Source organism: Phyllopteryx taeniolatus, chromosome 11 (genome assembly GCF_024500385.1).
Source record: "Phyllopteryx taeniolatus isolate TA_2022b chromosome 11, UOR_Ptae_1.2, whole genome shotgun sequence".
Classification (NCBI taxonomy): domain Eukaryota; kingdom Metazoa; phylum Chordata; class Actinopteri; order Syngnathiformes; family Syngnathidae; genus Phyllopteryx; species Phyllopteryx taeniolatus.
In genome coordinates, this window is record NC_084512.1 from 8,745,893 (window position 1) to 8,759,156 (window position 13,264).

General features: G+C 40.2%; 1 protein-coding gene across 5 annotated transcripts in view; it reads left to right on the plus strand.

Moving 5' to 3' along the window:
- Positions 1–13,264, plus strand: part of LOC133486201 (sorbin and SH3 domain-containing protein 1) — a 44,935-nt gene that overhangs the window by 4,143 nt on the left and 27,528 nt on the right. For 4 of the 5 annotated variants that reach the window (XM_061791013.1, XM_061791008.1, XM_061791010.1 and 1 more), the window contains exons 3-12: positions 52–138; positions 456–572; positions 5,432–5,526; positions 5,653–5,794; positions 6,010–6,039; positions 7,900–8,042; positions 8,199–8,259; positions 8,403–8,477; positions 10,547–10,582; positions 10,695–10,797. In XM_061791013.1, the coding sequence (XP_061646997.1) occupies positions 52–138; positions 456–572; positions 5,432–5,526; positions 5,653–5,794; positions 6,010–6,039; positions 7,900–8,042; positions 8,199–8,259; positions 8,403–8,477; positions 10,547–10,582; positions 10,695–10,797 (889 nt within the window). The remainder of the gene's footprint in view (positions 1–51; positions 139–455; positions 573–5,431; positions 5,527–5,652; positions 5,795–6,009; positions 6,040–7,899; positions 8,043–8,198; positions 8,260–8,402; positions 8,478–10,546; positions 10,583–10,694; positions 10,798–13,264) is intronic. The other variant, XM_061791009.1, reaches the window with a different exon arrangement.

Here is a 13,264-nt window from a genome sequence, read left to right on the forward strand (position 1 = left end):
GTTTCTATAATACAGAACGTGTTAAAATGAACTTGTGTGTGTTTTCTCGAGTCCCGTCAGGTCCTAGGGCTGTGAGCGCCATCAGGATCACGCCTCTGTCAACCATGAAAGGATCTCCAGACCTGATTCCTGCTGCAGGTGATATTTCCCTCCTTCTCCTCATTAATCATTCAGCACCTACAATTGTGGGACACCTCATAGACTCCTCAAAGAAAACTTAAAAGAATTTGGAAACATGTTAATTACTTAAGTGCTCTGTGATCTATTTCCTGCTCTGACTGCGTGATCTTGGCAATTAGATTTACATGACAGGATATTAATAAGATGACCTGGTTACGATCTTCTATTTTGATCATTTGGGGCGTGAGGAAGCAAAAACCCGATGATAGAGTGTACTTCTTTTGGATAAGCACTGTATTTTTTCTGAGAAGTTAATGATGATCATTTTCGTGCAGGCCTGGACCCCAGCAGGGTGTGCAAAGGGAAAGGAGTGGTGACACTGAGGGCCACCCTCGTCAACTTAGATGACGAAGCCCACAGCGGTGCGGGATCCAGTGTGGTCGCAAAACCAAGTAAGTGGATGCCACAGCTGCGTCACAATAACTTAACATCAAGGATGGGCAACTGGCAGCCCTGCACCTGTGAGCACACATGGAGTGGACACTCAATTAATTTTAGGGAAAAAATATTTTGGGGGGAATTTTAAACGTGGTAGATGTAGTGTGGCCTGTGCCCACACTCAGAGTTGCCCCCAGATATATTTTGGGGGGGGGAGGAATATTTTGGGGGGATTTTATTTTTATTTTTTTTCGGTGGGGGATTTTAAACGTGGTAGAGAAAATGTGGCCAGCATCCTCACTCAGAGTGGCCCCCAGATTTATTTTCTGGGACAAAAAAATATTTTTTGAATATATTTTATTATTTAAATTTTTTATAAAATTTTTTTAATTTTTAATGTGTTTGAAAAAACATGTGGCCCCCAGATTATTTTAGTTTTAAAATTATAAATAAGTTTTCTCTGCCGTAGCAGAGCAGTTTTTGTTTTGTTTTGTTGTAATAATACCATTCACCACGAGATAGCAGACATTGCTTATTATAGCGCCAGTTCTTCTCCATCAGAGAAGAAGAGTGGCGACTCCATGATGAAAATCAGCATGAAGAGAGAGTAACGAAGCATTTGCGAAAAGCTGTGGTAAGAGAAAACTTGACCAAGAAAATTATGGTCCCATGTGGCCCCCTGGTAGCACTGACAAAAAACTTGTGGCCCTCGCCATCATTTTAAGTTGCCCATCCCTATTCTACATAATGGAAACATATTTGGGGGGCAGTATAAGCATTGCTGTGTGTGTGTCTACATTTCTAAACGAAAAAAATACTTTCGTTAAAGTTTAAGCACTGATTCAACTCTAAGTAATTGTAAGCAAATGAACTTAAGTACAAAAGTAAGAAGTAAAAACACATTTTTACCGTCAATTATAGACAATACCTATTTTAATAACTTGGCACAACGGAAAAAACCCCACCAAATAGTTAGCAGAAGCTTGTGATTTTTAGGTGAGCACAAGACACAATGCATTCGCCACAAGTAATTTCTTTTGGCCAACATTGAAAAATTCTCTTAAATAAGGCCATGGATGGGAAATATCTTGCTTCTTGGAATTGCCACAAATGGTACTGTCCCTATTTTTTCCACCTTAAGTCCTAAAGATCTCAACCGCAGTTGACTTTACCTCTTTCTGTTCCCGTCTTTCTTACATCATGTTGCTTTGGTTGAAAAATGTAAGGAGCCTATTTTAATAAAGAAAGGCATAGAAAGTGTCAGGAATAAAATTAAAAGCCGTCAGAAATTAACTCCAGTCCATCCATCCATTTTCTGCACCGCTTATCCTTACTCAGGTCACGGGCGTGCTAGAGCCTATCCCAGCTAACTGCGGGCGAGAGGCGGGGTACACCCTGAACTGGTCGCCAGCCAATCGCAAGTCACATATAAACAAACAACCATTTGCACTCACATTCACACCTACGGGCAATTTAGAGTCTTCAATCATCTTAACACGCATGGGATGTAGGAGGAAATCGGAGTGCCTGGAGAAAACCCACACAGGCACGGGGAGAACATGCAAACTCTACACAGGCGAGGCCTGGATTTTAACCACGGTCCTCAGAACTGTGAGGCAGATGTGCTAACCAGTCGGTCGCGGTGTCACCGTGCCGTCAAGGACAGACACCTTTAAAAATAAATAAATGAATAAAAAATAAATAGACTTAAGTGCAGTAGCAAAGTACTGTAGCTACAGTGGACTCCTGCTATTTCTGGGGGATAGGGACCCGGCCCAACCGCGAATCGCAAAAATCTGAGAATTGTTGACATCCATTATAATTTCCATCCATTTCCTACGCCGCTTATCCTCACTAGGGTCGCAGGCGTGCTGGATCTTATCCCAGCTAACTGCGGGCGAGAGGTGGGGTACACCCTGAACTGGTCGCCAGCCTGTAGTCCAAGTTTCACTACCATAAGTGAGGACTGATGAACTGGTAGCTGGCGACCAGTTCAGGATCTACCCCGCCTCTCGCCCGATAATAGCTGCGATAGGTTCCAGCATGCCCACAACCCTTGTGAGGATAAGCGGTACAGAAAATGGATATATATATATATATATATATATATATAAACCCACAAAAATATAAACCGGATACTCCGGGAATAAGCATTTCCCACAAAAAACAGGGGTTGGTTCCCCATAGTGGAAAAAAATAAAAATAGAGAACTGGAAAAAAAATCTCAGAATAGCTGAATCCGCGGGTGGCGAACCGCGACTATCCGGGGGTCCACTGTATTTCTACTTTATTAACCACCAATGCTTTTTGTTTTGGTGTCAGACTTATATAAAGAATTCTGTTTTGAAGTATGCAGAGGCTAAAATAAGTATTAAACACGTCACCATTTTTCTCACTAAATATACTTCCAAAGGTGCTATTGACATGAAAATTTCACCAAATGTTGGGAACAACCCAAGTAATCCATACATACAAAATAGTAGAACAAATAGGCTCAGAAATTAACTTGTGTGTAAAAATGTGAACTGACACAGGGAAAAAGTATTGAACACATGAAGCCGAGACACCTCCATCCATCCATTTTCTGAGCCGCTTCTCCTCACTAGGGTCGCGGGGGTGCTGGAGCCTATCCCAGCTGTCATCGGGCAGGAGGCGGGGTACACCCTGAACTGGTTGCCAGCCAATCGCAGGCCGAGACACCTAATATCTATGAATAATCAAACAGCAATCCAGCCCTTGTCGGTGCAAATTAATATCACCTGGTTCAGTCCTAATTGATAGCTACAAAAAGGTCTCATTGCCAAGGTGTGAGTCAAGACATATCACATGGTGGGTAAGAGCAGAGAGCTGTCTCAAGACCATCGCAAACTAATTGTTGCAAAACATAACAATGGCATTGGTTACAGGCGCATATCTAAGCTTCTGAATGTTCCAGTGAGCACGGTTGGGGCCGTAATACGTAAGTGGAAAGCCAATCATACCACCATAAATGTGCCTCGATTAGGTGCTCCTCGCAAGATTTCTGACAGAGGAGTGCAAAGCATAATCAGAAGAGTTGTTCAAGAGAAAAGAACTGAAATTTGCAGGTACTGTTCCATCCATCCATTTTCTGAGCCACTTCTCCTCAATAGGGTCGCGGGCGTGCTGGAGCCTATCCCAGCTGTCATCGGGCAGGAGGCGGGGTACACCCTGAACTGGTTGCCAGCCAATTGCAGGGCACATAGAAACAAACAACCATTCGCACTCACAGTCATGCCTACGGGCAATTTAGAGTCTCCAATTAATGCATGTTTTGGGGATGTGGGAGGAAACCGGAGTGCCCGGAGAAAACCCACGCAGGCACAGGGAGAACATGCAAACTCCACACAGGCGGGGCCGGGGATTGAACCCGGGTCCTCAGAACTGTGAGGCTGACGCTCTAACCAGTCGGCCACCGTGCCGCCGCAGGTACTGTTGTCACAAGGAAAACAGTGAGTAATGTACTCCGCCGTCATGGCCGGTATGCACGCTTACCACGCAAGACTCCATTGCTGGAAGAAAAAAAAAAGCATGTCGAAGCTCGTTTAAAGTTTGCTGAACAACATTTGGACAAGCCACTTAAATACTGGGAGAATAGTCTGGTCGGATGACAACAAAATTGAACACTTTGGATGCCATAATGCACACCACGTTTGGAGGAGAAATGGCACTGCACATCACCCTAAAAACACCATATCAACAGTGAAGTTCTGAGGTGGGAACATGATGGTGTGGGGCTGCTTTTCAGAAAGTGGTACTGGTAAACTACACACTATTGAGGGAAAGATGAATGGGCAAATGTACTTAGACATTCTTGACAAAAATTTGCTGCCATCTACGAGGATGATGAAAATTAAATGAGGGTGGACATTTCAGCAGGATAATGATCCAAAACATACTGCCAAAGAAACTCTCAATTGGTTTCAAAGAAAAAAAAAAACTGCTAGAATGGCCCAGCCAATCACCTGACTTGAATCCAATCGAAAAATCTATGAAAAGAACTGGAACTCAGGGTCCATAAAAGAAGCCCATGGAACCTTCAAAGATTTGAAGACTGCTTGTGTGGAGGAATGGGCCAAAATCTCACCAGAGCATTTCATGCGACTAGTTTCTCCATGCAGGAGGCTTCTTGAAGCTGTCATTGCAAACAAAGGCTTTTTTACAAAGTATTAAATAAATACCAGTTGGCGTGTTCAATACTTTTCCCCTGTGTCATTTGACATTATTACACACCTTAATTTCTGAGCTTATTTGTTCTACCTTCTTTGTATGCATGGATTACTTAGGTTGTTCCCAACAATCTGGTGACATTTTTATGTCAATAGCACTCCTGGAATATTTTTAATGAGAAAAATGGTGACGTGTTAAATACTTATTTCAGTCGCTGTATCTGTCGTCGTTAGGCAACTCGGGGTCATGACAAAGGGCAATTACTCATATTTTCATTTGTGTGTCAAAGAGCGCTTTTGTAGCGCCGTGCCCACACTGCACTTTGCTACAGAGGCCTTGACTGTGGGCCTGTTTGTTACGATGAGCACATCGGGACAGTGCTGGAGGCCAGCCAAGTCTTTTGGGGCGATGCTTTAATTGTTGTAGAGTCTGACTATAAAGGCCACTGCTACAATGAGGCTTTGCAGCTCACTGAATGGGCACTTTTTGTTCTGATGACAAAATTCAGAGACTGTGGGCGAATTTCTTTTTTTTTTTTTTTTTTTCCTTTTTCCAGGGTATATCAGCATATCTAGCGAAACGAAAACATGCTCCTCGTAGAATTGGTGTTTGATCATTAATTGGCTAAATTTGTTTGTTATTTTTGCTGTACTGGCTGTCAAACAGTCTTCTGGACTTCTTGCAGGTGTCTGCTCAAGCCAGATGAATGGACGCTTGGCTGAGGGAGATGGTAATATCACACCTGATTTCCCTCCTGTAAACAACAGTCACTGCTGTCAGGTATGTTTTCTCTGACCTCAGGTCAGTGTTGTTTGGGTACCTGTCAAATGTGTATGTCTCAATTTAAATGAGTGTAACGATCAGATCAGTATACAGTACATAGTGTGTCTTTTGTGCCACTTTCAGGCCAATTCCCTAGAAAGCATAAAAGAAAATCAGGCTCCATCTACATGTGACAGCAGCAATTGTTTCCCATCAACCCCCAGCGCCATCTATCCATGCAGTAGCACAGTTAATCCCACAATAGTTCTGCTGCAACACAACAGAGGTGAGTCACGCCAGTCTCTGAGTTGGGGGATGTTGTTTTCAACATTCAATACATGCTTTTATATATATGTCCGTCACTTTATATGTTTTAACTTGGAATGTCCGATTGCTTCATCATTCTCTGTGCTGCTCCTAACCAGTGCTTCCACTTTGTTACTTTGTTCTCCTGTGACTTGTCATCACGCTGACCTCGTACTTGTCTTCCTTTCACAACAGAGCAGAAAAAGCATCTTTCCCACTTGGAAGGTATGCTCTGGGCTCTTGCTGATGTAATATTGCTGCATTTTTATACTCTTGTCACCATTTCATAACAAAGCAATATTTCCTAATTACAAAATTGTACTGAACCATTAAAATGGCAAAATCATGGGCATGTTAATTCCGCTTTTAATAAATAGGAATATGGACCCTTACCACAAATGGGTTAAACAAAATATAGTTATTTAAAGCTTTGTTATTGTTTGTTGAAACAATTGTTTTGTATTATATGAACCTGTATTACCTATTCTAATTAGGTTTTCCAATGGATTTCTCCTCGAGTAATCACATTTTGGAATAAATTTGATGGAAAAAAAAAAAAGTAAAATGGTAAATATATTAACAAATAATATAATTAAAAAAATAACCCTGAGTTGCTGTGGAGCCTGTACGGGACCGTCACCTGCCATGGAGCCCGAAATGGGGCTGCATCAGCCTGTTGCCATAGAGATTGAGGCACACCAGAACAAGGGCGGCAGAGTGTGCAAGCACCAGGGAAGTTGAACGAGGGAAAACAGGAGGACAAGCTTGCACCATGGGAGGTGAAGTGAAGGCAGCCAGATGAAGTGACAAATGTGGTGACAGGGTCAAGACAGACACGGAACAAGGAGATGCAGATACAGGGATGGAATGAAGTGATGGCAAAACTGTTGTGGAATGAGGTGGGGAAGAGACAGATGTGGAAGGAGGTGACGATGCCGTGTGCTTCCCTCTGCGTCCTTGTTTGCTTTGACCACTGTCACATTCGGGGGTTTTGTCACAGTGGTGTGCAGGCAAGAAGGTAGAAGGACTCAAGTGCAGGAAAGCAGGCAAGGAATTCAGGAATGTAGGGCTAATATGAAAATGTATTTATTTACAAAACAAGGGTTTTGGCAAGCAGGATTTTTTATTAAATTTTTTTTTTTTGCAAAGTATGAAACAACTGAGCCACAAAGGACATGCTCATCAGACACGTTACACGGGACAAGTGACATTTGACAATAACTGAGTGAACCGATACCGGGAAGTGACAAGAAAAACGAGGCACAGAAAAGACATGTCTGGAAAAGACATGAGCGGATGGAGAGACCTGATTGGTTGATGCAAGGGGAACAGGGCTGATAAGACCAAGTGCATATAAAGATGTCACAGGGAAAACCTAAACAGGAGACACAGGAAAACAAAATCAAAACTAAATCACATCGGAAAATGAAATGATTTGTACCAATGTCAGGCAAAAAAACAAAAACAAAGGATATAAACAAGACACAGATCATGGCAAACATATGACATATATATTATACAGTACATTGAAGTGTCCTTGTTATTTATTGATATTTGTTTCAAATCACCAAAACCTACATTTTTCATGAAAGTCTGTCTCTCTGTTACCTCTCTCCCATTAATGAAGCATGTAGAATTTTTCTAATTTCATGATGCATGTAACGAATGGGATCCAATATAATGGCTGTATTGCACAACATGCATTTAAAAGAATAATAATGTCAGTATTATACATTTATTGTGCTTGAAGTTTGCATTGTTGTAGTTTATGTACATTATACTGAGAGGTATTATTATTATTTTGGTGACTTTATTTACATGAGAGGGCAGTCGGCATGGTGCAGCGCAACACTACAGACTTCAACCACAATTATGAACTTGACCTTCTCAGAAGGCGTCAATCGAAGTTGAGCATTATTATCTTTTTGAGGGGATTATTTTACAGCATTTGTGTTGGAGCTCATTACACTGAGCAAGTGTGCTTAATATTATGTCACAATGCCACATTGACTCTGACTCTAAGGTTCATCTTGATCTTTACTTGTCTTACAATTACTGTGGCATTGTGTTCAACTTGGGTTACAGACCCCACCCTAGAAAGAGACAAAAGTCCTGATCCTGGGAGAGATTTGTTCAGTTCAGTTGCAGACATGGATGGCAAAAGGCTGCGACTGTCGCCACACTCCCCCGTCCTCAGTCCACTCAACAGGCCTATTGTGCCAGTGCGGGTGAGTAACAAAACCTCCTATGAAGAGCCGTTTACTACAGATGCATGCATTGGAAACTCTAAAATATCAATAGGAAGTTACTATGAATGCTAAACGCTTGCATACTTTCTGTGTCTGCCTTATTCAAGCAGGAATTGCTGTTCATGTTTCTTTCAGACCACTGAAAAGTCCAAAGACTGGTACAAGACAATGTTCAAGCAGATTCACAGCATACCTGGTAAGAGATTATTTTAACTCTTTACATGCTAATGAAATTTGGTGGTCATGTTTCCTTGCTTGTGTCCATGCACTATGTGCTTGTGCGTATGTATGTGAGTGTCTATGTCACACTGTGGTGTGTCTCTCCATCACCTGACTCAGAGCCTAATGAGGAAAACCCTTACCGCCCCACCTACATGTTCCCTGAAAACTATGACATTCACATGAACTCAAAAGGTATCTTATTGTACAACTCTACAGTATTCTCATTGGCTTTACTAATCCACAGATCTTATTATATACTCATTATGTACTACCAGCTTTACTTGTCACACCTGACAGTATAATATAACACTCATCAACTGCAAAGCTATAGTGAATAATACTGTATATTCCTTTCTCTTGTCTAATTGAGAGGAAGAAATTGAAATGGTTTATAAATTCTTTTTTTTTTTCTTGCCAAAAGGTTGCACCCAAGCAGTTGTATTGTTATTTAAACACAGAAATACAAAGGTGATCTAACATTAGCCTGATAGATTGTGTTTAAATAACAAACATACTGTACAACCCTTCAGCTGGGTGACAAGAAATTATTCATTAATGTCAGCAATTTATTTACATTATCATTTCATAGCACAAGGATCTCTCTCACGAAGCCTTATCGTTTCATTTATATTATTAATTTATTAAATCATTAATCTGTATCTGCTGTATATGATCTTATATTATATGAGAAGAGGTATTTTCCAAAGTGAGATCACCAAATAAGGAAAATAATAATCTTGCCATGGCATTCTATTGGGTAGAAGCAGTATTATCTAACTTTAAAAATGAATTGTTAACTGTATAATTCATTTTTGCAAGCTGTACAAATCTGGGTAAAGAAATGTTATTTTTCTTAGAATAACCATACTGTAAATTGATTTTGAGTGTTTTAGAAAAGAGCTCTTTATGTGAACACTCAGCAGACACTTTTTCAGATACACTTCATTGGGTGTTAAAGTCTGCCTTTAAAATAATGTAGAATTTGATTGACACTGCCAGGTGGGTTTATAATTGTGGTCAGTTGGCAATGGTATAGAACTGCACCGCATTACTGCAATGACAGATGTTTGTTATGTTTTCCTCTCTCATGTCGGTAAAAGTAGCTAAATAGAAAAATGCCAGTTGTATGCTAATGCAAACGACACTCACAATAAAACGCATGTTGTAACATTAATTCTTCTTTCACAGTGTACATTAAAAAAATAATAATAATTTTTTTGCAAAGCTGTGACCCTGAACAGGATAAGTGGCATAGAGATGGATGGAAGGTAGTTTGCAATGACAGAGTTTATAAAACTATTACTGAATAGTACTGCCATTTTATTGGAAACTGCAAATGTACCTAATGTTGTGGGTAGCCAGTGGGTGTATCCCAATGGAACCCATCAGCATATGAGCATGTTGTGTAGTATTTTCGCCACTAGATGGTGGTGCAGGCTTTTCAACCACAACCACCTCTTTAGTTGATTCTTGCAAGGTATCCGTCACATCCATTCATTTAATGTATGACAAAGCTAAGCATCAGTTTGTATTCTGATTAACAAATAATGACTAGTGACAGTTGGGGTTGGAGACAAATCCTATAATTGTACTTTTATTTTTTTCTCTTTGTTTTAAATGTTTATAAGCTGTTTTTTTTCATTTGTTTTAAAATGCTTTTAATCATGTAAAGCACATTGCGTTACCTTGTGTATGATATGCGCTATATCAATCAATTTGCTTTGCTTTGCTATGAAGCACAACATCAGCAACAAACAAGTGTGGCCCTCTGCACAACATGAAAACCTCTATATGTGTTTGTCAATTCTGTTAATATTATCTATCCATCCATTTGCTGTACCACTTTTGTCCTCATTCGGGTCATGGGTGAGTTGGAGCCAATCCCAGCTGACTTTAGCCAAGATGCGGGGTCGCCCCTGGCCATGAGCCAATTCTATTATTATTCATATTTATTTATAAGGTCTCTTAGTGTGGCAGCTTTTGCTTCACCAGATACTGCACTACTCTCGCTGATGCTCAATGATGCTTAGATCCCATTTTAGCTCGCTAATGCTTCTGTAGAGTGCTTTGCATTGACACTCTTTGATTCCATTTGGTGAAACTGGTACTTCACAGCGTGCAGAACACAGGGAAATACTGTAAGCAATGTTTTAGTGCCTTCTGAATTATGTATTTGCCTTTTGAAAAAGTTGAGTCATAAATACACCACACCTACAGATGACAAATGAATATATAGATTAAAATTTTTGTTCTATGTGTAGAGAATGGCCCAAATCGCTTTGGCTACTTGGAAGATGGTGAGTTTGGAAATTGATTTACTAATCTCACATCAGGTGAGGAATGAATAGAGTTGTTAGTTGTTGTACGTCTGGTATTTGTATTCATTTTGAGTTATTTTATTTTTTTTAGTGAAAGGTGTGTCACGATCTCAAAGCGATGCAGATGTTGGTTCAAGAACAAGTTCAATGCCAGTGCCGACGCGGTCCTCATCACTCAAGCCCTATACTAAAAGGTTAGTGTCCTCCATATAAAACATGCATCCTCATCATCATAATGCCCTCTTTGAGAATGATATGGTCTTAATCAGATTAGTCAGTACAGAAAAATATGGGCATTATTTAAGTGAAAGTAAGCACTTATTTCCAAATTTATTTAGATACAGCCACCAACCACAACATCGAATGCTTGATTTAAAATGAACAATGCAATAGGTTAAATAAATAAATCTATGTGCGTCGTTGAGCATTGTTATACTCAGTAAAGTATCGATGAAATAATATTTGTATAATTGTGGGTATTACTTAGGGCTGCACGATAGTGGAAAAAAAATCACATTGCAATTATTTTTTAAACCTGCGTTTTATATTGCGATGTGAAATAATACAAGATCAGTGTTGAGAAAGTTCATTTTCTCCGTAAACTACTTCAAAGTTTAGTTCATTGTCCCAAAAATGATCTGATTCAGTTCATAGTTCCATCTATCCATTTTCTACACCGCTTATCCTCACTAGGGTCGCGGGTAGACTGGAGCCTATCCCAGCTAACTGCGGGCGAGAGGCGGGGTACATGCTGAACTGGTCACCAGCCAATCGCAGGGCACATACAAACAAACAACCATTTGCACTCACATTCAGACCTATAGGCAATTTAGTTGCTTCAATTAACCTAGCATGCATGTTTTTGGGATGTGGGAGGAAACCGGAGTACACACGCAGGAGAAGATTCAAACTCCACACAAGGGGCTGGATCAGAACTGTGAGGCAGCTGTGCTAACCAGTCAGCTGCCAGTTCATAGTACATATTTTAACATTTTTAACGAAGTTCAACGGTCCAAAAACTAAGTAATTTGTATTTCTTTTTTTTTTTTTTCAATGTTGCTGTCAGGCTACTACCCTCAAAATACTGGCATTCCACATTAGTAGCCAGCTGCAGCATTCACCCTAGAATCTCAAAAACATGAGGAAAAAATTCTTGATTTTTAAAATGAGAAATTAAAACAAAAACATGACTTTTGTCCTTAATGTGCAAACAAAAACACGCAACACAGTATGACAGGAGCGATAGTGGAAGGACATTAATAATTTTGCATTCCTCGTAACTCTGGCTAACTATATTAACAAAATAATTTCTCTATTCTTATATTACAAAACAAAATAAATTAATAATTCCATATTATCACAGTGTGATCGTAGTGTGATTATTATTTGTATCAGAATGCTTTATTTGATAAAGCATTCTGATACAAATAATAATTTTCCTAGTAATCCATTTTTACAATTATGTACTGGATTACAAAAGAACACATTCACTCCCATTTACGCGGTGTCACTGAACGCACCTTGTGCACTCTCGCAGCTGCCGCCTACCTGGCTAGTTTAATTCTGAAGAGCGAAATAAGAAATGTAGCACGTGTACAATCTTTTCATCTTTGAGCATTTCCAAGCAGGTCCCTCTGCTGGTCACTTTTAATTTTAGAGTTGATTGACTATATATTACAGTACACTAACATCGCAGCAGACCCTCCAATGTAACTATTGCGCACACATACATCACGATGACGATGCTCAAACAAAATAGCATGCAGCCCTAGTATTACTGTATATGCAGTGTTTTAGTGCAGTACACTGCATCATGCTATTGTACAAAGCTTATTATGTCCATGTTAATCAAAACTGCATGATTATCCGTATTGGTGTCATTAGATTGTGAAGGTGTACCTAATGAATTGTCTTGTACATTAGCGTCTGATCGAGAGTCGGCTCGTCCCATGTGACTCCAGCCGCATCCATCAACTTTGACTCTTGATGCGTGTCGTCAACCCTTTACACACGCACACATGCGCGCTCCCATAGAAGTTGGCAAAGGAGGATGTGCTTGTTGAGAGATGAGTGTTGAAGGACAACAGGTGATGTAGGATTAGAAGATTGGAAGCCTGAGCCACTACAGCTGCAGATGACATGTCAAGATCTGACCTTCCCTCCTTGGTTACGATGAAGTCCATGCCTGAACACGCGATAAAACATTGTGCCAGTGAGAATGAAAATAACACAAATGTAGTTTGTTCAGATTCATTTTTTGTGGTTGTTGTTGTTGTCGTGGAATTCAACTGGGAAAGGAACCATTCTGTTTTTTGTCACCAGGCCTCTTTTTGTTTACCTGATTGAACCGATTAGGCTTAACTGTAAATTGAAGATTTCTGTCATCATTCAAGGAAGATGACAAGGGTTGGGCGGATTGTTATCATGTTTAGTAAAAAACACATATTAGCCAAAGATGGTGTCATGAACGGAACAGAGGATAGGACCCAAAAATGCACGACTCCAAAACAAATGGACAGTTTCCAAAAAGAGAGGTTTAATAGACGGGTATAGGTCGGTACACAGGCAGGCAATCCAAGAAAGGCAACAGTATCCAAAAACATGAGGCAAAGAGGCAAGGTCGATAATCGGAACAGGGTCAAGTCTTACTGTGAGTCTGTG